At 49.0% G+C, this 22,621-nt stretch overlaps 1 protein-coding gene across 3 annotated transcripts in view; it reads right to left on the bottom strand.

Annotated features, from left to right (window-relative positions):
- IRAG1 (inositol 1,4,5-triphosphate receptor associated 1) overlaps window positions 1–22,621 on the bottom strand; it is a 115,550-nt gene that overhangs the window by 55,087 nt on the left and 37,842 nt on the right. For 2 of the 3 annotated variants that reach the window (XM_045825583.1, XM_045825585.1), the window contains 8 exons: window positions 20,309–20,466; window positions 10,304–10,404; window positions 7,055–7,125; window positions 4,835–5,008; window positions 3,681–3,758; window positions 2,890–2,942; window positions 2,638–2,685; window positions 921–1,538 (listed from right to left, as the gene is read on the bottom strand). In XM_045825583.1, the coding sequence (XP_045681539.1) occupies window positions 921–1,538; window positions 2,638–2,685; window positions 2,890–2,942; window positions 3,681–3,758; window positions 4,835–5,008; window positions 7,055–7,125; window positions 10,304–10,404; window positions 20,309–20,466 (1,301 nt within the window). The remainder of the gene's footprint in view (window positions 1–920; window positions 1,539–2,637; window positions 2,686–2,889; window positions 2,943–3,680; window positions 3,759–4,834; window positions 5,009–7,054; window positions 7,126–10,303; window positions 10,405–20,308; window positions 20,467–22,621) is intronic. The other variant, XM_045825584.1, reaches the window with a different exon arrangement.

Consider the following 22,621-nt stretch of genomic DNA (forward strand, 5'->3'; position numbering starts at 1 on the left):
AGTGTGTTCCTGCTAGCACAGAAACCCCCTCGCTTGTGCTTGACTGCTACTGAGTGCCTCTCTTCCTTTCCTGTCCCATGGCTCTCTATAAAGGAGCCAGGAGACTCTTGTCCAGCTCAAGTTCTGGGGGTGCCAGGTCCTACCCTGTGGAGTCCTGGTTGCCTTTGCCTGTGGCCTCAGTTGGCCCTCTGGGGAAATGGGGACTGGATAAAACTCCTTTGTCCTGTTGACCTCTTCTGTCACTCATACCATGGTCTTTCTCCCCTGTATCTCTGAAAACCCCCAGTCACCCCCTGCATAGGGTGGCAGCCCCATGAGAGACCAACATGCCTGGTTTAATGGCCAGTAAAAGTTGGAGGACATTGTGGATGCTGGAAGAAATTCACCACTGTGGGGAACAGCCCCACATAGCCAATAACATAGCCAATATTATACTTGGGGATGGCTTTGAGGCCATTTGTTAATAGACATCAGGAAGGAAAGCTTGGGGGGCATGATAAACGAAAAAGCTATTTCATCCTTGCCTAATCCAGTCCTGGGCATGACAAGGCACTCCATCAAGGGCTTCCTGTTTATGAGCCACCAGCACCAGCTGGAAGTGGGGAGACTCAGCCCAGGACTGAGGGCCCATGCGCCTCCATATGCCACCTGCCTCTGAAATATGGCATTGTGTGGCAACTATATCCCACACTGACCCCACACTAGCAAGTGGGGTTAGAGCACCTGAAACGTGTTTGTGAAGAACATGCTGCACCGTGGACCTGATTTATCAGGGTTGGGAAGCTTAGGGCCCCCTGTAAGGCCCAAGTCCAGGCCAAAACTGCCCTGCCCCAGGGCCCAGCTCAACCCAGTGGTCTTCCGTCCAGGGGGGACCTGGAGCAGTGCTCCCCCCACCACCCCAGCTGACTCCCATAACCCACCTCTCGGAGCTTGGTCAGTTTCTGCATCCTCACAGGCTGCACTTGTATCTGAAAGTCTTTGAGTCCAGGTGCCTTGGCCACCTTGCTGCTGGCTTTGCCTGCAAAACGCTTCTCTTCCTCTGCCAGGGGCAACTTGGCAAGCACTTTCTGCAGCCGGGGGCCAGGTTCTTCAGGGGCACTGTCCCGGGAGACCCCCCGAAGCAAGGGTGGCCGGGAAGGAAGGGGCAGAGGCTCGGCTTTGGAGGCAACCTTGGATCCCGCTGGCTCTCCAGTTGTGCCTTTGCCCTGGGGGTCTGGGGGTACTGCCCCTCCAGAGCCCTGGGCTGGACTTCGGGGCAGAGGGTTGCCCTCCCTGGCTGTTTTCAGGAGTAGCTTGTCCAGCTCGCTCTCAGCAGGGCCAGGCTGGGGGCTGTTCAGAGCCATTTTCCCACCACAGCCTATGCCAGAAGCTGGGCCTTTAGGTGGGGCTTCTAGGCACTGGAGGGGATCAAAGTTTTCCTTTTGTTCTATTGCAATCTCTTTGGACTTCTCAACTGTGGGAGGGCGAGGAGTTAGCCTGCCCTGAGACACTTTCCTCTGGTCATTTTGCTTCCGGTCAGCTAGCCCTTTGGGGATATTCTGAAAGAGACAAGGTAGAACTAGGACCCTGGAGGCAGGCTGAGGAGGAGACAGGTGGGGCCACTTCTGCTGTGGGGCCTCTGACCCATAGACCCTGCTAAGGGGTGTGTGTGTAGGGTTGAAAGCTGCGTAGAAGTCTGAGCCAGTAAAGAGGACCCACAGACAAGCCTAAGGCTTGTAAAAACACACAGGACAGCGATCTGCTATTTAAAACCTGCCAGAACTTCCAAAGGGCTAGGAGCTGGGGAGAAGAGTGGAAGAGAGGGCAGCTTGGAAGCGGTCACGTGTTTTGACCTTGACTCATTTGTCCCAGATTCTAGTCCTGGCTGTGCCTAGCAAAGCCCTTAACTTTTAGGGATTCAGATTTCCCATCAGGTTTGTGAACCCTCTGAAATCATATAGAAATATATGTGCATGTGTGTGTGTGCATGATGTACGTCTTTTTCTGGGAAGAGAATCCACAGCTTTAACAATTTCTCAGAGAGTTCCACAACCCAAAAGAGGTTCAGGATAATCAGATGAGGTAACCCTCACAAAAGTGATAGCTTACTGCTCAGTTTACGCTCCTTTCATTGCCCAAGGGAAACCTGCTTTGTGAGGAGCAGGTTGGGCTACGCCTGAATATTTGTGTGGCTCTTCTAGATGCGTGCTGCAACTCTCCCAGAGGACTCTAACCCAGACCCAGTTCTAGATGAGACTGTATTGTAAGCTGCCCTCAATACCCTCTTGAGTGCTTGTGTGAGGGAGAGATGAGGTTTTCCTGGCTGCCCCCAGGAAAAATCCCAACCAGGGACTGGAGCTTTCCTGTGGTGCTCACTAGAGCAGCAGTCTTGCCTAGCTCTTGCTGGGCCCAGTGGTCCCCCTGGTCACTGGCTAGTGGTACCGGGCTACAGCCAGATCACCATGGAGGTCACCCCCACTGAATCCTGCCTCCTTACTCCCTCCATCTCAGACTGCCTGTCACAATGGGGCAGAGGAAACTTCATGCTTCCCCAGCCTTGACCCCTCATGTTCACCCCCTCACAGGCTACCCAAGGCCAGCTCAGGCTTCTGGGGCACCGTGTCTCCCACACCCAAACTGGGCAGAGCTCAAACTCACAGGCTCGCCAAGGTGAGGTGAAGAGACTTCGGCCTCATCCCCCTTCTGCTGGAGAAATTAAACACGAGTCAGTCAGTAATGTGAAGGGATCACATCTCCTCTTGAAATACCCCCAAGGAGGCCTCTAGTGGTGGCATAGATGTCTCCCCCACCCAGCACCCTCATTTCAGTGGGTCGTGAAGGTCCTTTCAGGGTTAAGGGGTAGGAGGAGAGACCAGATGGCATAGAAAACCTGAATGGGGCCCCTGTTACCTGTGTTGGTGCTCCAGATAGAAGGGACTGCAGGCTACTGCATGCATCCAAACCTGGAATGGTCCAGACACTGGTGAGTGACGTCCAGTACCCCACACCCTCAGCCCTTCCTTTAGCAAAACATGTCTACTTCCCCAGAATGTCCCCCTTATCTTCCTCAGGCCTGGGAGCCAATAACATCACCATGTGTTGAGTATCTCTCACATGCCAGGTTCTGAGGTGAATCCTCATTTAATCATCACAGAAACCGCACAAGGAAACTGAGTCAGAGGGAGAGCAAGGTCGCACAAGGCGTGTCAGCACCGGGATCTGGACCCAGGCTGCCTGGCCTGAGCCTGAGCTTGCCCCACGGCTTTGACAAGGGCTGGCTACTCCCCCTGGCACCTTCCTTCCCTTGCTGACCTGAGGGTGTGGCCCAGAACAAGCCTAATGAAAGGACAGAAACCAAAAGCCAAGAGTGGCCCAAATAAAGGATCTGAAATGACCTCTCTCTGACTTTTCTCTAGGCAGAGAGTGCAAGCCACAGCCCCTACCCACAACCCTGCCCCTGTGCTCACCCAGCCTACCTCACCCTGGGCTAGAGAGATCTGTCTCCCCATGTTAGCTCCACACCCCACAGTAATATACACCCACCGCCCCTGAAGCAGCCCAGCCAGGCCCAGCTGGGAGCCCCCGGGGAGGGGCCCTAACAGGGTGTCTGCCTGGGAAGCCTGCAAGGTGAGAGGCCTCATGGTCAGCCCACCCACAGGGAGAAACCAGGGCAGGAAATGCCACAGGGGGCTGGACCTCACCGGGCAGTGTGGGGACCGTCAGTGAGTTGCTCCTCGAGGATGTAGGAGAAGCTCCGGGGCTGAGGTTTGGGGAAACAGCTGCTGAGACAAACATACATTGGGTAGCTTTTGTGAAGGTTTAGGACTTCAGTTTAACAAAGACATCTTTTCAGCATTTTCTGACCTCTGAGAACTGGGTCTTCCTTGTTGAGATCAGAGGCTGATTCTGGACTGCTGTAAAAGGGTCCTACCATACATAGCCCAGTGCCTCCCTGCTGCCAGCCCAACAGAGGGGGCCCCAGGATCACCTGCAGGGGTGAGGACTGGGGTCACAGTCCTCAGCTTGCATGGCTTGACCTCAAAGTACCTTGTAGAAACAGAGGACCTAGCATTGCCCAGCAGGGCCAACTGCAAAGGCTGTACCTCCTAGACTTGACAGGTTGGCCCTGATTTCAAATCCTCCCCTGGCCTCCTCAGTACATGCAGACTTGTCTAAAACTTGTCTGCTCTTCACTCAGGAAAAAGAGCAAGTTTAGCCAAAGGTATAGCAGGGTGGATTTCAGGGCCCAGGAACACTTTTCTTCTAATCCAGAAATTCCGTAAGGACACCAAAGACCACCTCCCCTCTCCCCCACAGTGCCTAGGATCCTTCCCACAGCCCATGGCTGGAAATCGGGGAGAGGCAGTGCCGGCCCTTCCAGACCCTTGCAGAGGAGGTGCCCACAGAGCAGTATCTCCTGGGAAAGGGTGGGGGGGCAGTCATAGAGACTCTGTCCATGCAGATGCCCCAGGGGTCTGTGCGCACCAGCATCACACAGAGGATTTCTCTCTCTGTAAGAGTCAGAGCTGGGGAAGGCCCCGAAGGTTCATGGGCTGGCACTTCTTATAGAAACAGTAAGACAGTAAGACACAATGGTCACACACAAGCCCCAAAAACAAAAAGCAGAGCTTTCTGGCTAGAGTTGGGTCATTATTTTGAAGCTTCTGAGGTGGGGTAAGATGTTCTCTCCTCACAGGATCCTCTCCTAAAGCTTGGTCCTGCTGGGCCCAGAGGCCTGGGGACTTGCGCGTCAAAGCCCACCCCTTGAAAGCAGGGCTCCTGGTGCAGCTGGGGCCTGGCCCTTCCCCTCCCAGGCCTCCTCAGAGGAACTCAGGGCAGCCCTTGTACAGCCTACCTGACGGGGAGTCTCCGGGGCTGCTCCTGGACCTCCTCCCACGGCGGGTCAGGAATCGCTCACTCACCAGCTTGGCTTCCTCCAGCAGAGCCAGGTTTTTCTTCTTGTCCTCCTCTGAGATGCTGATGTCTGGCAGCTGGTCATTTACTAGGTCAATGACATGCCCTGCAGGGTCTTCAGATGGAGGGTAAGCATAGGGTGAGAGGCCCTGCCACTCCACACCCCAGCGCAGGGAGGCTGCCAGAGCAGACTCAGCCAGCCAAACCTCAGCCCAGCGCTGGGCTGTGAAGAGAGCCGAGTGGGGACAGATCTGGCTTCCTCAGCAGGTTTGGTCTCTCTGGGTTGTAGCCTGTGGCTGTGGCAGGTCCTGTCACAAATGGTCATGAAGCCACCTAGGTTCCCAGTACTGTCTTAAACTCTGCTGTTAGGGAAAGGTCAGCCCCCAAGACTCTGTTTCTTCAACAAGCTAGTGAACTCAAGGTGTGTAGCTAAAGGGGGCACTCATGGGCCAAAGTCACAATCCCATGGCCTCCTTCTCTCCCTTCTTTCCTCCACTCACATTGTTTACCCCCATTCTTCTTCCAAGCTGCCCCTTCTCTGGGTGAACAGCACCACCTCTCACCCATCTGCTCAGAAACATGGGAGATGGGAGCCATTCCACACCCCTCCCTCTCCCTCAGCCCCTCCAATGCAACCATCTGACCAGCAAGTCCCGATGATCATTCATGCTCTATGAGTACCTATCCCTGGACCGTGCCCCTCATCCCCATTCTTGCTCATTAGCTTTTACCTGCACAATTATGTCAGCCACTTCATAGGCACCCCCACCTTCAGGCTATCCCCTCCCTCTCATCCTCCCCTGACTATCAAAGTGACCTTGCTCAGAGCCATATCTGACCATGCCATCCTCCTGCCTCACCTCGTCAGGACTCTTCATGGAGTGATGTCCAAATGCCAGACTGGGCCCAGCCACTTTTGCTGACCCCATGTACTCCTCCTGTGGTCACTTCCCTCCAGCCCCTCGGTGGTGAATGGCTCCCACTGTGCCTCTCTAACTTCCATTCCCCCTTCTGTTTGTAGCTTCCCAGTTTGCATTGAATGAAATCCTTCTCAATTACGTTAGTCAGGAAGGGGCTAATCCCGCCCCCCACCTCACCTCAAGTGCCAGGAGTGGGACTGTGTACCAGCCCCAACCAGTCAATGAGTTCAGTGCCCCTGGCCACAGGGACTGGCTCGGGGATGGCCATGGGAGGTCAGTGAGAGGCAATCCTGGGCACTGTGTTGGATAGTGGGAAAGAGGAACTCTCGTTGGAGAGGAGACCTGAGAGATGGGATGGGACAATTACTAATGATCCAACTTGGGCATCTGGATTCAGCACTACCTGAAACCACATTTTGATTTTTTACTTTTAATGATTTCATTTTAATTTTTTCTTTTGATTTAAGCTCTTTTGGATTGGATTTCTATCATTTGAGGGCCCCAAGTGATACACACAGCAGACATTCAGTTGCTCTGTATGGCTTCTGCTCTTAGCATGGTGCTTCTTCTACCTGGAACGCAATGCCTTTCCTCCCTCTTGTCTATCTCTCCAACCTGCTAAGGTCACTCAGATATTCTCTCCTCTGGAATACTTATCTGAACTTCCCCCTCTCCAAGAAGAATTGGGCCCCTTCCTGCCTCCATTTCCTTAACACTTCTGCAAAGGGTCTTACAATACAACGTCCTGATTATATCTGTCCACTTCTCAGTGTCTTCACAGACTATGAGTAACATGAAGGCCAAGGGGACCAAGTCTGTATCATACCTGTGCTCTGACAGTCCAAGGCAGGCCCCAAGGGGCCATTGGGATAGCTTTACATTTGGGCACATGCCTGCCTGAGGTGCGGAGGACTGGGCTCCCTGAGTCTTGAAACTGAGCCTCATGCAGCTCTTCTGTCTCCCTTCAACTTACTTCATTGTCTGCCTCATCACACCCAGGTCTTGTCTTTTTACCAAAAGATACAGAGATGAGACATCATACCTCTTCTGGGCTCAAACACTGAGGGGCTGACTGACTTTGTTCTATTGGGCTCATAGGGATGGGACTGCCTGAGGAGCAGGAGAGGGTAAGGGGCCCGGCCCGGCCCAACTGCCAGACCTCAGTCTTTCTACTCAGACACACCTCTGGCTGGACCCCTATGCCTAGTTGCAGGAATAAGATCAGTTGGCCTTGCCCTTACCCACAGAAGTCAGGGAAGCCGTGGAAACCTTCAAGTGTCGGTGAGAAAGCCTCCGGTGGGGACTGTGAGCTCTGAAAGAACAGAGACATCTTGTTAAGAAAATTGGTCCACAGCTTGGAAATAGGAAAACAGATGCCTGTTTATTTTTTTTTTCAGAGCCATATGAGAGCATCACCTTACTAGCTTTTCTAAGTTTGGGAACTTGTTAGAAATGCAAATTCTCAGGCTCCACCCCAGACCTACCAGATCAGAAACTCAGGTGAGGCCCAGCCATCTGTGATTGGACAGGCTCCCCAGAGGATCTGATGCATGCTACAGTTTTCCAACCACCGCCCTAGCGAGATGTAGCTTTGACTATTTGCTATTTATTAGGACCCAGACTGAGTGAACATCTAACTTATAGAAAACTCATAAGATATGAATAATTGTCATCTGGTAGAGATGCAGATGATTTCTGCTTAGGTGAAAAGGTAAAAACATGGTTTCATTGCCCTGTGGAACATTCACCTATTTTATCATAACCAACCTAGCAATTTCATTCCACCATTCTTTTTGGCCCCACTGATTATATATGCATATCTGTTTCTTATATCCTCCTTTGAAATGGCTTTGTTACCCTGATGATGGGTCCCTCATTAATGAGTTAAATATAGCTTTGACACAGGCTCACTATATATTTGCATGAGAATTATCTTTGCAACATTTTGGAAATAGTACTTAGGCAATTTCATTCTAGCTAGATTAGTGACTAGGCTAGTGCTATAACACGAAGGTAGTGATATCCCCAAGCATGGGAGCCAATGTCCCTCCCAAGAGATCATCTTCCACACAGGACCCGTTTTGGCCAGGGGCAGGATCCTACATTCAAAGACTCATATCTTCCAGGTCTGTTTGCAAATACCTGAGCTCTTATATAGGAGATTCCTCTGCTATGATTCATGCCTTTCTTTTTTTAAAATATATTTTATTGATTATGCTATTAGTTGTCCCATTTCCCCCCTTCACTCCCCTCCACCCTGTATACCCTCTCCCACCCACATTCCCCACCTTTAGTTCATGTCCATGTGTCATAAGTTCTTTAGCTTCTACATTTCCTATACTGTTCTTGCCCTCCCCCTGTCTATTTTCTACCTACCATCTATGCTATTTATTCTCTGTATCTTTTCCCCCTCTCTCCTCCTCCCACTCCCTTGTTGCTAACCCTCCATGTGATCTTCAGTTCTGTGGTTCTGTTCCTGTTCTAGTTGATTGCTTAGTTTGTTTTTGTTTTAGGTGTGGTTGTTAATAATTGTGAATTTGCTGTCATTTTATTATACATGCTTTTTATCTTCTTTTTCTTAGATAAGTCCCTTTAACATTTCATAAAATAGGGCTTGGTGATGATGAATTCCTTTAACTTTACCTTATCTGAGAAGCACTTTATCTACCCTTCCATTCTAAATGAAAGGTTTGCTGGATAGAGCAATCTTGAATGTAGGTCCTTGCCTTTCATGACTTGGAATACTTCTTTCCAGTAATGTCTCTTTCAAGAAATCAGCTGACAGTCTGATGGGAACTCCTTTGTAGGTGACTGTCCCCTTATCTTTTGCTGCTTCTAGGATCCTCTCCTTAATTTTAATCTTGGCTAATGTAATTATGATGTGCCTTGGTGTGTTCCTCCTTGGGTCCAGCTTCTTTGGGACTCTCTGAGCTTCCTGGACCTCCTGGAAGTCTATTTCCTTTGCCAGACTGGGGAAGTTCTCCTTTATTATTTGTTCAAATAACTTTTCCACTTGTTGTGTTTCCTCTTCCCCTTCTGGTAATCCTATAATTCGGATGTTGGAATGTTTAAAGATGTCCTGGAGGTTCCTAAGCTTCTCCTCATTTTTTTTTGAATTCTTATTTCTCCATCTTTTCTGTTTGGTTGTTTCTTTCTTCCTTCTGGTCCACTCTATTGATTTGAGTCCCAGTTTCCTTCCCATCACTACTGGTTCCCTGTGCATTTTTCTTCATTTCACTTATTGTAGCCATAATTTTTTCATCTAATTTGCAACCAAATTCAACCAATTCTGTGAGCATCCTGATCACCAGTGCTTTGAACTGTGTATCTGATGGGTTGGCTATCTCTTGGTAGCTTAGTTGTATTTGCTATGGAGCTTTGATCTGATCTTCCATTTGGACCTCTTTTTTATTATTATTATTATTATTATTATTATTATTATTATTATGTCTGGTCGTGCCTGTTATGTATGAGGGGTGGAGCCTTAGGTGTTCTCCAGGGCGGGGCAACCCAGTTGCAGGGTTGTGATGTTGTATGTGGGGGTGGGGTCTGAGAGGGAACAATGGTGCTTGTTCCGCTCTCCGTCAGATTTCAGTCCATTCTGCTGCTTCCCCTGAACTAACTGGGCCTTTCTGGTGCTGATTCCCATGTGGGTGGGCCTGTGCACATTCTAGGACCCTGTGGGTCTCTCCAATGCACTCTCCTGTGAAGCTGACAGGAAATAGTATCTTGGGACACTGATTGAAAACACCTGTGCCTCAACCCTCACAGGTGTTTTCAATCAGTGTCCTGGGACTCTATTTTCTGGCACTGGGACCCCGGATTGGGCGGTCTGTCTCATAGCCCAATTTCACCTGGTTTATCTGCATGCAAATGTAGGATCACCCGGACAGCCAGGCGCTTTGTGCGCAGTGCCTCGCTCCACAGTTGCCTCATCACTGGGTCTGCCAGACGCCTGAGCACCCAGGGTCGGCCTGCTGCAGTCTTGCGCCCAGGATGTCTTACAGGCCTAGTGCCACCATTTTTTGTGCCACGACCCCTCTCCACCTGGCTGCCTGCCTCAGCCCTTCCTACTGGTCTGGATGAATGTGTATATTTTAATTCCTTGGTTGTCCAACTTCCATACAGTTCAATTTTCTATCAGATCTGGTTGTTATCTTGTTTCTAAATTGTTGCTGAGCTTATTTTGGTTGTGGGAGGAGGCACAGTGTGTCTACCTATGCCTCCATCTTGGCCTGATTCATGCCTTTCTTAAAGGCTAGCAGACTATAAAGAGCCACATCCAGGAGAGGAAAAATAATTTTGGGGAGGGGAGAAGATAATGAAAAATCTCAAATTCTCTCTCACATTTGAAAAGTTACTTGAATGTATTTTCATCAATAAAATGATTCAAGAAAGAAGGAAAGATTTATAAAAATATAGCTGTCTAATCCTTGTGTGCTAGGAAATACTGTTCTTCACAGCACAAAGATCAGGCACCTGGGATGTACCTGTTGGCCAGGTTGTTGTCAGTTTCTCCCTCTGGTGAACTGGCATCCCCAGTCAGGACAATGGTGGGTGGGCTGCAAGATACTCCCTTGGCTGGAGGGCCCTGGTAGTTTAGAACAAAAACACAGATGGAGTTAGGCTTGGAATGGAGGAAGCTTCCAGGAGCTGGGGCATTTATTCTGGCATCATGAAATTCAGAGCCATCCTAATAAGGGGATGAATATAGTTTATTTGGAATATTCAGAGAATAATCCAGTTTCTCCTTCATTCCCCAGAAGGCATTCACCTGAGCTTATCAAGGTCCACTTTTCATGCACTAAGATTAGGGGATCTCTAAGCCCTCCATGGTGACAACCTAGGAACTCACTGACAATCCAGAGAGAAATGTTGCCACCTGCTGCAGCCTGGCTGGGGAAGATGAAGGTCAGGAGAAGAGGTGGCAGGACCCACACATTCCTGATATTCAGTGACAGTCCTACATTTGGGTAAATGTACGTAAAACTTTCTCTGCCCATGTCATCTTTGTTCTTTTTAAACCACTTTATTAAGGTGTGATTGACATACAAAAATCTGTACATTTTGAATGTATACAACTGGATGAGTTTAGAGAGGACACACCCATGAAACCCTTACCACAATCTATGATGTAAACCTATTCATCACTTCCAAAAGTTCCCTGTTGCCTTTTACTTATGATAACAATGATGATAAAAACACTTATAAAATCCACCCCCTTAGCAAATTTTTAGGTATGCAATATAGTATCATTAACTCCAGGCACCTAGGTTTCTAGGACTCACTCATCTGGTACAATTCCCACATCACCGTGATGGAGCTTCTTTCCCGTGTGGCCTCGTGGGTGTCCATGACTACAGGCATGTCCACTGAAATACCGACTGTGCTTGCAGTATGTGTGAGGTCCCTTCCCTGGGTGGGATTTATCTTGATCATGAAAGTTTGAGCTCCAAATGTATTCATGTTTGTCATACTTATATTTTCTTCTTGTATGAATCCTTTAGTGAACAAGAAAAAAATGTACTTTGGCTAAAATATCATTTGCATGCTCTTTATATCATATGGTTTCTGTCCTCTCTTGGAGAGAGGCTTACACAAACTCCCAGCATGCTTTGGTGCAGATGGGCTAGGTCTAGGTAAAGGGGTGGGAGGGGCCAATCTTTAATTTTCGCAGGTTGTGTTCTGAAAAGAAGCAATCATGGTGGTGGCGATGGGGTTATCTTTATACCCATTTCCAGGAGCTGACTATATTCAGGCTGCTAACTAAGTAAAATAGAGTTTATTTGTTTTATTTTGTTGACACACTACCTATTTCCTAAAGCAATTTGAAGTAATCAACAATGAAGAGGAAGATATAAAACCATGAGCTGAGACTATAAAAAGCATTGAATGACTTGGTTGGTAGAAACACCCCTAGCTGATAAACAGAAATGCGTACCCCTTCTAACCATCCATGGTTTGACTCTGAGGTTAAACCATTTAACATGAAACCGAATGAAGCTGCGGTCCGTGTGGTCCAGGCTCCAGGAAGAAAAGTGTTAAAGACTTGTTCAGCAGACAAGAAAAAAAAAGTGTAAAAAGAACTTCAGTCTTCACTCTCACCTCTCAAAGGGCACGACAGGGGAATGGATCTCCCCCCACCATCTGTGCCTGTCCTCCCCACTTTGGCTCTTCCCCTGCTTACCCTCCCCACCCAAGTCCTCTCTCTTTCCCTCCCTCCTTCCCTCGCGGTTTACTCATGCTCCAGCCCATTATTTACTAAGCAGATTGTCTTGACTCTTCTCTTTATGATTGACTCACAAAAGTTTCCAAAAGTCTTAGGTTGTAAGAAAGGGCTCAATCTGTAAATATTTTCACATTATTATGCTTTGTTCTGTCCATCCTGCAAACATTTACTGAATGCATGTTATGTGTTGAGGTGTATGGCAGGGCCTGGAAGACAAAGGTGAACCAGGCCGCAGCAATGCATTCCAGTTAGCACAATGGGATGGCAAATGGGGTGGAAGTACCCACCCCATCCCTAGGTAGCACCCAGGACCTGGTTCCCCCAGTGCTGACACCAGTGAGGTCAATGGCCTGCAAAGCCCTTGGAGGAGCTACTTTCTGGTGAAAGTTTTCTCTGCCTTCTTGCTAAAGGCCACTTGCAGCAAAGCTCTCCTGAGGTGGCTGCCGCCCATGGGGCTGCAGGCACCCTCACTTGGAGAAGGGTTAGGGCAGAGGTGCCCACACAGAAAGACAGAAACAAACCATTGATGGCAAATGCCAAGCATGTAACCACACAATTTTAAGTTGTTTAAATGCCAAGAGGCATGAAGCAATCGGGGAGAAATCCTGTATCCTGATGGAATGTTCTGGATGGCTCCTCACTCTCTCCTTCCAAAGCATACAAAATGCACAGTGATAAAATCAGTGTTCTTTCCCTGATCAGCTCACGGAATGGTTGAGCAAGTTTTGTACAACCTCTAGTTTTGTTCAACGCTGTTTTGTAGGGAACATTCAGTCTTGTATGGGCTGGGTTTCACTCTGGGGAAACAGTGATCCAGTGGAGGGTGTGGGGCGACTCAGGGGCCCTCTGGGGTGACTTCTGCAGGGTGTTAACGCAGTGTAAATACCCTCCACTGCTTCCACTCTGACCTGCCAAACAGAGGCAGGATGGGAAGGAAGGAAGCTTGCTGGGCAGTTTGCCCAAACCCCCAGGCAAATTACTGGCTTCAGGACTTCAAGGGCCTCGGTCTTGGGAACCAGGCTGATTCATGATACATCTTTTCACTTACTAGCTGTGTGGATGTGAGCAAGTTCCCTTGACTCTCTGTGCCTTGGTTACCTCATCCATAAAATAACTGTCACCGGGTAGTTAAAAGAATTAAACAGGTTGATACAGAAATAGGGTTGCCAGATAAAACACAGGATGCCCAGTTATAGTTGAACACTGAGTAATTTCTTAGTGTCAGTATGCCCCAGATATTGCATGGACATAACTCTATTATTTGTTAAATCTGGCAGCTCCAGATGGAAAGCTTGTGGGGAACCTGGCCCCTTATAAATGCTCAGTGAGTGTAAGATATTATTCTGTTATTGCTACCTTTGGGACTCAATTCATTACTTTGGAATTGGGTTTTGAAAAAAATTGCCCCTCTCAGTTTTGGGTCTGAGCAATCATTTGGAGGTAAATTAGGGGGCTAGCCTTTCTGGTGGGGCCCAGCCTTTCTGGTACAGCCAGAAAGCACCTCCTCTAGGTGTCTGAGCACACAAGACTGAGCAATCGATGACTCCCGGAGAAGCCCACCTCCAAGGCCATGTCCACCTGGCTCCATGCCCTCTCTCACCATCTGCTTCTCAGACCAAGTACACCTGCCCTCACGGCTTTCAGATGAGAGAAGCAAAGGAACAAACGTGGGTAGAGGGAAGTGACATTGTCTCAGACCTGCTGTGTGCTAGGCCCTGTCCCAGACACTTTCCGTGTGTTTACTCATTCATTCCTACCAGCAATCCTGTGAATGAAACTCACAGATTGGGGTTGATAATACCTCCCGACCTCATAGAATCATGAAGAGGAAATGGGAAGAAAAAGTGAAGGCCCTGGCCGTGAAGTGGGTGATTGGTACATTTCTTTCCTCCCTTTCCTGGTTCAATCCCTACCTTACCAATGGAAAATCAGCCTGGTGCAGGGCTGTGCAGGTGGTAAGTAGTGGAAGAGACTAACCACTAGGCCTGCTGGCCTTCCCACTACAGAAGCCACTCCTTACCATCATCTGCGGGTCTTTGGTCTCACCTCCCTGATTCTTCCTGCTGACACACAGGTTTCCAACCCACCTTTCTAGTTCTTCCAAGCTGCACCCTCCCTCATAAGCCCCTTCTTCCAGGCAGCCCTCACAGAACAAGGCTGAACACACAGTTAAGTAAAGATAGCAGGGGCACCCCCTCACCCTTCCAAGGGCCCAGCCTCCCCAGAAATCCATTCCCTTCCCTGCAGTCAGCAGAGCACTGGGGACTGGGCCATCTCCCCCAAGCTCCCCCACCCTATAATAAGCCAGCAGGTCACATTTTATTCTCCTTAAATAAACTTATAGAAACATTTAAATGTTTATTTCACTCTTAAGTTCCCAGGAATGCACAACAGTTTCCTAACTGCCTGGGTACAGGGATAAATATAGGCCAGTGTCATAGACGGGAATATTATCTTCCGTTCCCCAATGTCACGTGACTGGGCCTGGGCTAGGAAGCTGTAAGCCCCAGCCCCACGCTGGCAGGAGTGGGGAGTTTAGCTCCTGCACTTGGGCCCCCCACAGAGAGAAGGACCCCGCTGCCAAAAGGTTGTGTGGGGCAGTGAAGTTAGGGAGCCTAGGCTGATATCCCACCTGGGAGACCTTGGACAAGTTACTTAGCTTCTGTGCGTTTCATGTTCTCAAACATTGTGTGGAGCTCACAATCCTCATTTTCCAGGCTTGTCTGAAGGATTTGACAAGATAAAGTAGTAACAATGCTGACGGGGAGGCGGTGGTGGAGGGTGGACACTATGGTGGCTGCATCCCCAGGTCCCTCTCTCACAGCCTGGAGGGCAAACAGGGACTGCCTCTGGGGAGAGGGCCCAGCTGCAGAGGGAATCACTGCTCTTCTGACGGGGTAAAAAGACTCTCTGGGGACTTGCAAGAAAATGATTATTCCAGAGGCAAGTCCCAACAGCACGGAGGGAACAGAAATGTCTCTGCTCCTCGCTGCCAAGCACAGAGGACTAGTCCCGGGGCTGCGAAGGCTCCCCAGAGCCTCCCCAGTAGATGCTCCCTCCCCCGTGCACCCACACCCCACCCTGCTTCTGGTGGGCCTTCCTCCCTGCCATTGTCCACTCTGTTCTTAGAGATTGGGGCTCAATAACCACTGATTATCCTGCCTTCTTCATCACCATTTTGACTCTCACACCAACAGATTTCAAGAGTACCGAAGTGCACACACTGTGTATTATTAGCCTTACTTCCACGGAAAGCATATCACTCAGCTAGTCTGTCATTCATCCATCTTCATCTTCTATCATCTCCTCTTCCCTCCTTTCCTAACACCATTCTGTCTTCCATTCCTCCCTCTCTTCAGTCCAGGAACGTAATCATCCAGCCAGCCTGTTATCCACCCAACCTATCACCTATCCATCCACCCATATATCCACCCATCCACCCACCCATCCATCCATCCATCCATCCATCCATCCACCCATCTTCCCCTAACCAACCAGCACATGCTACAGCCTATGCTGAAAACTGGAGAAACGCACATGAGAGACACAACTCCCGACCCTAAGCAGCTCCCATGGAGTCTGACAGGAGAATCAGGGAAACAACAATGACAAGCTACTCCATTGTTCACAAGAGGAACGAAGGGCAAACAATTATAACATACATTCCTGACCATTGTAACAGCCAACATTTCTAAAATGCTTTCTGGTTTGTCCTAGCCACTTATAGAGTGGCAATATCATAGCTCAGAAGACCAGAACTACTGGAAGCCATCCTGGTGGAACTGTCCTCTTGACCTTTTCCAGCTTCTTCTCTATAGAGAACGAGGCATCAAGTACCTGCTCCTCATCCTGTGTGTGGGGGGGGTGGGGGGTCTGGTGTCCAGGACACTGACTTTACTGTGGAGTGGGGCCCCAGAAGGGGGGCAAAGCTGGCAGAAACACCTCCACAGAAGCCTGAGTTTCAATCTCCACTCAACCAGGACTCAATTATGTGACCTTTGACAATTACATAACCTCGAGGAGACTTCCTTTCTTCTATAAAATAGAGATGTGATATGTTCCTTGAAGGGATGAGCATATAGCAGGTGCCCAATAGATGTCCCCAGTATCTCATACACCCACACACCAGGTCTTAATGTTTTACTGATAACATATTTAAAGATATTTCATTGATGATCTTAACTGAGGCTATTCTCACAAAGGGTGTAATGAGGTAGGTGGAAATGAGCTCAGGGACGATGAATTAAACAATTGAAGCTTTCAAAGCCCTGCCCAGTTTCTAGTGATTAGCGTACACTTACTTGCCCACCAGAGTTTTTTCATCTGTAAATGGGGTAATAATCACACCTCCTTCCTAGGGTGGTGCAGTTATGATGTGTTAAGTGCTTAGAACTGTGTCTGCCACACAGGAAGCATATGGCGTGAGGGCTTTCGTTGGGGGAGCTGGGGAGGTGTCCCCACCCTGCACAGTCCTCACCGGGTTCTGAGTGTTTTACATGTAATACATTTTTTGTCTTCATCTCAATCCTGCCAGAGAGAATTGCTTATTTGGGACTGCCCCCCCACTGAGGGAGCTCACATTTCCAAGGGGTCTCCAGGGAGGTGCCCCTCCCTGTTCCAAGGCCATCCCAGAAAGCACCGCTCAGGGCACAGTCACAGAGTGTGCTGTCGGGAGGCTTCAGTTCTTTGTGAGTTTTGATTACAGCTCCTGATTAGGGGCCTAAAGGATGTGTGTGTGAGAGAGAGTTTGAGAGTGTATGTGCATGTGTGTATGTTCATGTGTGTGTGTGTGTGTGTGTGTGTGTGTGAAAGTCTGTTTGTGTGTCTGTGTGCATGTGTATGTGTGAGAGTGTCTGTGTGTCTATATTCGTGTGTGTATGTGTGTGTGTGAGATTCTGTGCATGTGAGTGTGTGTGTGCATGCAGAAAGAAAAACAGAATCTAGGTCTCCTGCTTTAGTGCTTTTGTGTGAGAAGGGCTCAGCTAGCGCTCATGTCTATCATGGGAAATGGGGGCTGGGGCCTGAGGAACCAGAAGTAGGGCTGGACCCCGGGGAGCTGTAAACTCAGAAGGATGCTCCATTCTTTGCCTGCTTCACAGAATGGGAATTCACACGCCACCAAGAGTTCTAGCCAAGCACTCCTGGCCAACCCTACTTCCCTGGCTGCCTGGTTTCCGCTGCTCCCAGGGACTCGGGCTCCAGCCCCTGTAGGCTCCCCACAGGCTGTGGCTTCCTGACAAGGGTTGTCTGATGGGTGGAATAGAGGGAGATGCTCTTCGCTGACAATGACTATGAGCTTCTGGAGAGCTCAGGGAGGCCCAGTGTCTGTTTGTAAGGGCAGAGAATAAAAGAATACTGAATCCGATGTGGTCTTCAGCCTGAGCTCTCTTGTCTCTCAGCCCAAAGAAGGCACACAAAGGCTGGCTGAACAGAGTCTAGGAGCCAGCTACTAACAGTTGCCCCAGGGAAACATTGAGGAACAAGAGGCACAGAAAATTTAACAGACTCACACAGGGTCTCTTGGCCAGGATGTGGAGGAGCTTAGCTTGGTGTGACTCCAGAATCCCCATTCTTAAACCCTGTGCTAATGGTCCTTCCTTATAAGACCTGGGCATCCTGGCTCTGAATCACCTGAATTCCTCATTGGTCCTTCTCCTGCTGGTCTCTGTCAATGTCAAAGCCATTAGACTCACAGTCTCTTACTTTCTTGGCATCTCCCAACACAGAATTAGATTCATGGCATTTAAAGGAACTTTAGAGACCATGGGGTCCCACTCCTTCATGTTATAGAAGTCTGGTTCTAGCTCAAGGTCACAGGGAGAGTGAGCTTGCAGGGACAAGGAATCTGGAGTTCCAGGTACTCCACTGGGGTTCTCTGCCCCTCAACTATGTGATGGGCTCATGAAGCCCTTACCTTGCTTGGCCACCCCTAAAAACTCACCCTCACCTCTGACACAGTGGAGCTGCACCTATGTGTAGCTTGAAGCTGTGATGGTCAGAAGGTCTGGTAGGCTTTTGTGCTGTCTGGTTTTGTGTCTCCTTGTGGAGAAGTTGGGAACCAAGATGAACTGAACTGAATGTAAAAGGATCTCTTCACGGAGGGTGGAGTTTCATCATTGTCCATTTATTATTATTATTATTATTATTATTATTATTATTATTATTATTATTTAAGAATACTTTTTAAAAGTCCTCACCTGACAACACTTTTTTCATTGCTTTTAGAGAGAGAGAAGAAGAGAGAAACACTGATGAAAGAAAGAAGCATCGATTGGTTGCCTCCCACACGTGCCCAGGCCAGGACTGATGCCCAGACTGGGGATCCTACACATCAGACGGGGGCTCACAGGCACCTGTGCCCAGAACAGGGATTGAACCTGAAACCAAGTATGTGCTCTGACCAAGAATTGAACTCACAACATTTCAGTTATGGAATGATGTTCTAACCAACTAAGCCACACTGGCCAGGGCTTTTTAAGAGCACTTGTATTCTTGGGGAGCACAGTATGGCAGCTGTTTGGGGGAGTTGCCCAGGATTTTAGAGCTAGATATTGCACCAGAATCTGGCTTAAGGGCTCTGCCGTTGTTAGTGACGTGGATGGAAGTGGTCGGCGATAGCCACAGCAGAGTCCAGGACTGAGGGATAGGCATGCTCAGGGGCCAGAACCCTGGACAACAGTGACCTGAGGACTGGGAGCAGTCACATTTGGCTCCGGATGTGAATATTTTGCAGAGGAGCAATTTGGAGCCACTGAAAGCAACTGAGGAGCAGTGCCTTCTGTGGCCCAAGACATTCCTGGGAGGGGTTCTCCATAAAACCCTGAGCTGGCTGCCTTCAGCCAAAGACATGGGGGCTTGGCCCACTGTCAAACTTGGCCTAGGGCTTCCCAAGGCTGCCAAGTTTCTGAAACACCATGAGCTTGTGATATGGAGATACAAGAGGCCATTCTTTTCTAAATATTTATTATCTATGTTCCCAGAGTTACGATGTGTGAGAAAACAAATGTCATCTTAACATGAAGATATTCACTAAGAATCTTCTCACTTGTCACTCATATCTTCTTCCCTCACTTACCAAGTATCTATCTCTTTTGGTTGAGGGCAGTTGAGGCAACTGTCAGATATAACAGGATGATACAAATTCAGTGCAAACACACTGCAAAGTTCATGAGATGAAAGAAAACAAGGTTAGAGAGCTGTACATGCAAGGTCTTGGACCAATGAGGACCAGATGGAGCTGGATTAGTTAACAAATGAAGAACAAAACTATGAGGATGTGGTAAGATAGGTTCTTCACAAGAGAACGATTTTAATATTGAAGTGTTGAAAGAGGTCCTTGAGAAAATAAATGAAGATCTTACATACTAAATCACCAGAATCTCCTAATGAAGACACTATATAGTAAAATGTGAAGGAAGAGGTATCATGTGAACAGATCATCTTGTTGATATAAAAAAATATACGCAGATCAAAATCAATACACTTGAGTTTTTGTTCATTCTAAAAAGTGACATATAGCCCAGGCTGGTGTGGCTCAGTGGATTGAGTGCCAGCCTGTGAACCAAGGGGTCAACATTTTGGTTCAATTCCCAGTCAGGGCACATGCCTGGGTTGCAGACCAGGTCCCCAGTAGGGGGGCATGTGAGAGGCAATCACATATTGATGTTTCTCTCCCTCCGTTTTTCCCTCCCTTTCCCTCTGTCTGAAAATAAAATAGAATCTTTAAAAACTTTTTCTAAAAAGTGACATATAATCTATATTTTGTAGTGTATGTAGCTAAAAATAACTTGCTTTTATAATTTCATTTATACAGTACAATCTCAATGAGACCCTTTAAATTGCCTTATTTTCATCATTTCCTTTTATATAATATAATTTTGTTGAGAATCTTTCTCACTATTTACTATGAAAATTTTGTCATTTTAAGCAGATCCACTTTAAGTGACTCTTGCTGGTGCTCATGACCCTGGCATGATGAGCTTCTCCTCCAAGGCTTCCTCCTTTCCAGGAGGGGGCCTCCAGGGTCAGGGTAGTTGGACGTCCCAGGAGGCCTCAGTCAGACACAGCCCAGGGGGTTCCACTCTCAGGCTGTGGGGGGCCTTGGGCAATTCAAAGGAACTTTGTGTGTTTACTCCCCACTGCGGGTGCTGCACACCTTTCCCAGGCATCAGCAAAGTCTCTGGCCAGTCTGGACACTGTGGCCTCAGTCCAGGCCACTTCGCTTCACGCTGGCCAGGCTAGCCGAAGGCAGGGAGGGGGCACTTACTTGGCTGTTGGGGTTCTGGGCTGCCTGTGGCTCTCCGGGGGGCTCCTCATCCTCAGGAATGTGGGGCATGGCAGCCTTCTGACAGGAGTGGCCGCAGGTGCCCGGAACCTCTGCTGTGTCAGCCCCAAAGATGCTCCAAGAGGCCTGGGCTCCGCAGGCTGAGGAGATGCCAAAAGGACAAGTCAAATCCACTCCCATCCCTGGCCCAAGCTGGGTTCCATTTCCAGGGATCATGAGCGGCAGAGAGAGCCTGCTTGAGTTTGCGTCAACAGCAGAGGTGGGAATAAAAGGCATTTGGAATTGAATTTCCTTCTGTTCACTAGCACTGTTTACAAAGTCAGAGGTGGCCTTAGAGATTTTGCATCTAATTTGGTCCTTGCAGTAAACACAACTATGCTGGAAGGGAGAAAAGTGCTTCTGCCTCTTCAGAACCACAGCTCATGGAGGACACTCCTTTGGGATCAGATGGACACCATTTACTGAGCACTAACTGGTGCTAGACACTATCCTAGTAGGAGCACTACCAACAGCGCCTAATTTAATACTCATGAGGACCTCTGATGCATGTGTTAACATTCACATTTTATAGGTGAGAAAACTGCTTCAGAGAGGGGCAGCCACTTGTCTAATTCATATAAAGAACCAAGCATTTGAATCCAGATCTCTCTGATTTTGAGGCCAGGGTTCTTCCACTGTACTCCACAGGCTCCTTTGGCTGGGTGGGTGAGAGGGAGAGATGGTGTTTCCTGACTTCCTGCTCCATGGCTCGCCTCACCCTCTTGAGCTCTTCTAACCCTTAGTTCAGGGCTCTCTCACTTGAGCATGGACCTCGTTGGCCCTGCTAAAGCTGTGACTTGGGAGGCTTGGCCCGGGTGCACCTCACATGCCTTGTGCAATGCTCCCACTGAGCAACCTTGGGTTGCCTCCCCCAGAACCAGGCGTATCCCTTCTCCATGCCGCAGTAGCAGCCTTGAGGCCTGGCTGGGATTGATCCCAATCAGCATAATCTCATTGATCTTGACAAAATAATTGTCTCGGGGACAGACAATAGATTTAGCCTAAGCCAATGAGCATGGGGCAGTGTTTTCTCGCTCTGGGCTATGGAGGGTGCAGATGTGGACCTAGTGCTGCTGATGCCATTCTGTGTCCGTGAGGAAGGCCAGACTGAGGATAAAACTGATACACACAGAGGACAGGGAAGGGCCAACAGACCTGCCAAGAAATGGAACTGGAGCCCTGATCCAAGTTTACCTGCAGGCTGAACTCTTTCTAAGCCAGCCAGTTACATAAACAAATTTCAGTGTTTAAGTCCATTTAGTACAAGTTGAGTTTACTTGTACATACTAACTTGTAACTACTGTACTGTCACTTGTGGCCATAACTGCTCTTTCATGTTTCCTGCCAGTCAAGAGGTCTAGGACCGTGATCTCTCCAGTGGGTCTGGCTCCTCTGCTTCCTCCTAGAAAGGGAGACCAGTGATGTTGGGTCTCCCTCTGCAGAGACGGGATAGCAAGATAGAAAGAGCACAGGCTTTGAAACCAGATTCATGGGTCTGAGTCTCCACTCTGCCACTCAGTGGCTGTGTTGCCTTGAATGCTGGCTTCACCTCTGAGCCTCGGTTTCCTAGTCAGGGGAACAGAGATAAGAATGCCTCCCACGTAGGACTGTTCCAAGGATGAAATGAAGCAGAGAGCCCAGCATGGAGTAGTGCTCACAGAGGCCATGTGGGTGCAGGAGGTCTGCAGTCCAGGAAGCTTGGCCAGAGTCCAGAGGGCTCTGCCTGGCCTCTTCCCACCTCTAAACGCCTTCAGGTCCCTTGCCCCTAGTGGGGTGTGAACACCTTCACAGATCTGGAGAACCAACATCTAGCCGGCCTCTGTGGTTTCAGAGGTTCCCTGACAGAGCTGCTCTGCTGGACGGCAGAGGAAAACCACCAGACACAGGGGTCATCCTGAGACCCTGGCCTCAGCCACAGTGATGGGGCTGCTGGGACACACATGCAGAGGACAAAGGACACTCTCATATACTGAGTATCTGCCATGTCCTGGGTCTTATGCAAGGTACAGACTGCCAGAAGCTCAGGAGGATGAGTCAGGAAGTCCTGCCACCTCCCATGAGACCAAATACTCTCCTTCCCACAGAAAGGGCTTGGAAAGGGTCTTAAGCCAGAGTGCTGTGGGGCAGGCTCATAGCTGGCATCAACTGCAGCCCCGACTGACCCACATGGGTCACATGCACCTCTAACTGAGCTCCTGGAGGCATGCAGAGGTCTGATTCCTCATGGGTAACCAGATCTATTCAAAATTTTTTTTT

This window comes from Phyllostomus hastatus, unplaced genomic scaffold (assembly GCF_019186645.2).
Source record: "Phyllostomus hastatus isolate PE091 unplaced genomic scaffold, TTU_PhHast_1.1 phas_scaffold_585, whole genome shotgun sequence".
NCBI classification, from domain to species: Eukaryota; Metazoa; Chordata; class Mammalia; order Chiroptera; family Phyllostomidae; genus Phyllostomus; species Phyllostomus hastatus.